Source organism: Limulus polyphemus, unplaced genomic scaffold (assembly GCF_000517525.1).
Source record: "Limulus polyphemus unplaced genomic scaffold, Limulus_polyphemus-2.1.2 Scaffold5149, whole genome shotgun sequence".
Classification (NCBI taxonomy): Eukaryota; Metazoa; Arthropoda; class Merostomata; order Xiphosura; family Limulidae; genus Limulus; species Limulus polyphemus.
The window spans coordinates 20,049-24,677 of NW_013670759.1; the positions used below are offsets into that span (position 1 = coordinate 20,049).

Here is a 4,629-nt window from a genome sequence, read left to right on the forward strand (position 1 = left end):
ATGTGAACTGTTTTTTTTTTTTAGGGGGGGGGGGGCTATCAAGATCAAATAGTGTAAAAAAACCCGAAATATTATATTGTAAAAAATATACTGTCAAAAAACAAACCAACCTAGAGGCAGCCTTCTCACATACTTCAGTGGTGGGCTCAGTTAGGACTTCGAATTCAGAATTTGAACGCTCCATAATTCTGTCTTTGTTTAGAGTAACTCCTCGCATTAATCTCGTCCCACGTGGGTGCATCCGTCGGACAGCTACAGTGCTGCTATCTTGTGAAGGAAAATTGTGTAACATTACGAGTATATTCTCAGATATTGAAAACTTATGAACTCAAAACGTAATGCTTAAAACAGAATTCTATTGTTGGGTTCGACAACATGAAGTTAAAATAGTTTTCCTCAAGTGACCATTTTTATCTACGTTTCAAATTGTACAAAAACTCATTATAACAAACAGAGATTAATCACAATGGAAAATTTCTCGGCTACGCTCTTGAATGTTTACAATAAAGCAAACGTTGTAGATAGACAGCCAAGCGACCAATACCCTTTTTAAAGAAATGTTTAGTTGGTCTGTTAAAAGAGATTGTGGCGACTTTCCTTGAGAAAGGGGTTGTTCAGTTTTCTTTAAAAAGAAGTGTTCATCGCATTGTTTCTTGAAATTCTCGAGCAAGTCTACACGAGGGCTATCTGCGCTTGCCAACCCTAATTTTGAAACGATAGACTGGAGGGAAGGCAAGTAGTCAATACCACTCACCTTCAACTCTTTAGCTAATCTGTTACTAAGGGATAGTGGGATTAACCGACAAATTATAATCAGTGGTAGTAACAGTCGTAATCTCAAACCTACGGTGAGAACTTTGTGTTAATTTATTAATTGTTAGTGTTAGTAACAGTCGTAATCTCAAACCTACGGTGAGAACTTTGTGTAAATTTATCAGTTGATTGTCTCATTGCTGGCGGTACTGAGTTAAGTAATAGCCAAAATTTGCTTCGGCCAAACTAGGCTTAACATGGTTTGGTGGTTAGAGCACTTGGCTCGCAATCCGCGGGATCGATACCTCTTGTCGAACATGCTCGCCTTTCAGCCGTGGGTGCGAATTAATAAATTTACACAAATTTGAGGTTATGACTGTTACTACCACTAACAATTAATAAATTTACACAAATTTTCACCGTAGGTTTGAGATTATGACTGTTACTACCACTAACAATTAATAAATTAACACAATTCATTCCCCATAAGTTTACATTCTTTAAATGATTTACTGAAACTGGACCTGAAAATAGATATTGTGGCAACCTTCATCACTGGTAATCTTATACTTCTCTTTCAGTTTCATTTCAACTCACTAACGAGATTGCTTGAATTAAAAATTAAACATTACTCAATTTATTGCCTCTAACCATCCACTAAGTTAGTGGTTTTATGGAGGTGGATTACATTAACAGATCTATGAAACTCGACTACTGAAACTCCTAGATTTAATTGTTTGTTTTTTAGTCTTATCCATTTACTATATTTACCTTAGACTAATACTATATAACTTCTATAACGTTAAGCGACTTCTGTGATGTCACGTCACTTCTCTGACGTTATGTGACTTCCCTGTTATCACTTATATGACATGTGACTTCCGTGATGTTATGCAACTTCTATGGTGTTACATGAAATATTTAACGTTATGTCACTTTCCTAATGTTATGTCATTTCTATGGTGTTACGTGACTACTTCTCTGACGTCATGTGGCTTTTCCCTGATGTGACTTCTATGATGTTACGTGAATTCTCCGATGTTATGTCACTTCTATGGTGTCACGTGACTTCTCTGAGGTTATATTTTGGGCTTAAATTTATGATCTCCTGATCCTGTTGTTTGAAACACACCTAACTCTTCAAGTTATTGAATACAAAGGTAATGCAATGAACATATTACTTTGTGCTGTAGCAGGGTCCTGTTTCTTAGTGACTGCTTGATCTTAGGCCTTCAATTTGTCCGTCACTATTAAGTAAAGTTGTGTAATTAGTAAGCATGTATAAGCACTCAGAAATTAATTTCATTAACTTATAGATAGATTATGTAATTTAGCGAAAACACAACAAAAATAGTATGTATGATGTATTTAATATAAACTTCACTAAGCTTGTATTTGTATATATGGTAAAGTTACTACGACTATCTGCCCCGTACCTAATTTTGAGCTACTGACCAGAGGGAAGTCAGCCAATCAACAGCACCCTGCCACTCGCCATTCACGCTAACAGATTGACTGATATTTTTAGTACGCAGCCACAGAGAAATATTAAGTGGTATCGCACGAATTAGAACCCAGCTCACCAGATCCGAAATCCTGAGCTTTACCACATGGTCCAACAAGCACAGTTCATTAATTCCTTCCGTGATTGGCCCATTTCTCATCGTATATTACATGTTTTTGCCCGAATTTATCATGTAATACAATAAGCTATCAAAAATACAAATTAAAAACTGCCTTTTTGAGCTCATTTCCAAAAAATAAAATAAAATAAATTGACATGGAAAGGATTAAGCTAAAGTTAAAAAATGCGATTTTTACTGTTTATACCTCTCCCAGTTCATATGTCACGTCTGCTTACAGAGTTTATCAACAAAGTTCGAGCCATTTGCGATAATATATCTATCTATTGTTAGAAAACCTTTAAACTTCCTCGGACAGAAAAGTATAACACCCTTCTTTCTTAAAAAGTGACTTTTTATGTAATTGTTAGTTCATTTAACAACGACGCTCTCGGTAATTAAAAAATTACATAATCACGTGTTACGGAGTTAAATGATACACTTTCAAGTACCATAAAACACAAGTTATCAAGATATTATCGTCTAGTTGTTGAGAACAATGTGTTATTAAAATATAACCTTTCAAGTAGAATATTTACTAGCTATCATCTAGGTCCTATGAACAATGGGATATCCAGAGATAACCTTTCAAGTAGCATAAAGTATAGGTTCTCAAGAAATTATCATCTAGGGGTTGTGAACTATGGATTATCAAGAAGCAACAAGTTGTATTTTATGGTAAATTGGTCTTCAAGAAATAAGCCAATAATTTAGTAGCTGTCAACAAGTAATATCTTATATACTATTATCATCTGAATGTCAGTGGAAGAGATATATAAGATATTGCTTGTTGACAGCCCATTATGCACATCAACTGAACTAATATCCCTTTCCTTGACAGTTAATCTTCACTGCACATGAATTATTCCTATAGGAAAGAGAAAATCTCCTAAATACAGCTTATCAAAATAAAATTAGTTGAAGTTTGTAGAATGCAAAGCTACAAGAAATTATGGTTGATGATAACGTCAGATTGTCAAAGTATAAGCACCTCCTAGTGTTTTAGGAAAAGCTAATTTTCAAAAGAGCTATCGGGGAAAAGTGGTTATCATGGAACTAACACCTAGATGTCGTGGACCAGTGGTTGCTAAGGGACTATGAATTAAATAAATGTTTGGAGACGGCTTGAATGGGTAATAAAGAAAACTTTATTATAAATGTAAAACGTTTCCACAAGTTTGTCGAAACGTTGTACATTTATAATAAAGTTTTCTTCATTACCCATTCAAGCCGTCTCCAAACGTTTATTTTCCAAATGTGGGTTCCTCGTCATCAAATTTATATCCATCACGGCAATTACTTGTCGTAGGTATATTTTTCTAGTTTGCCCCCTCACTTGTCCACCACAGTAAGTCTATCGTACTGTGCAACTATCTCTAACTTTCGTAACACAAATATAAAAATCGTCAAAAGGAGAAACAATATTTCCTTCCTTAGACAATGCTGATCTGAAAAGTTAATTCTCAACTTCGTATAAGTCAAGATATCCAAAAACAAAAAACCTGATCTGAAAAGTTAATTCTCAACTTTGTATAAGTCAAGATATCCAAAAACAAAAAACCTGATCTGAAAAGTTAATTCTCAACTTTGTATAAGTCAAGATATCCAAAAACAAAAAACCTGATCTGAAAAGTTAATTCTCAACTTTGTATAAGTCAAGATATCCAAAAACAAAAAACCTGATCTGAAAAGTTAATTCTCAACTTTGTATAAGTCAAGATATCCAAAAACAAAAAACCTCACCGTGTTACACAAAGTATTCTTCAGAATATTACAGTATGCTGTAATATTCTGAAGAATACTTTGTGTAACATGGTGGTCTGGTATACTGTAATATTCTGAAGAATACTCTGTGTAACACGATGGTCTGATATACTGTAATATTCTGACGAATACTTTGTGTAACACGGTGGTCTGATATACTGTAGTATTCTGAAGAATACTTTGTGTAACACGGTGGTCTGATAATATCAGACCACCGTGTTACACAAATTATTCTTCAGAATATTACAGTATATCAGACCACCGTGTTACACAAAGTATTCTTCAGAATATTACAGTATATCAGACCACCGTGTTACACAAAGTATTCTTCAGAATACTACAGTATATCAGACCACCGTGTTACACAAAGTATTCTTCAGAATACTACAGTATATCAGACCACCGTGTTTCACAAAGTATTTTTCAGAATACTACAGTATATCAGACGACCGTGTTACACAAAGTATTCTTCAGAATATTACAGTACATC

General features: G+C 34.5%; 1 protein-coding gene across 1 annotated transcript in view; it reads right to left on the reverse strand.

Annotated features, from left to right (window-relative positions):
• The window catches only part of LOC111089063 (calcium/calmodulin-dependent 3',5'-cyclic nucleotide phosphodiesterase 1A-like), a gene marked incomplete at its 3' end in the record, with an annotated part of 45,705 nt that overhangs the window by 18,955 nt on the left and 22,121 nt on the right, over positions 1-4,629 (reverse strand). Inside the window, exon 2 of the mRNA XM_022400798.1 lies at positions 111-267. Within this exon, the coding sequence (XP_022256506.1) occupies positions 111-267 (157 nt within the window). The remainder of the gene's footprint in view (positions 1-110; positions 268-4,629) is intronic.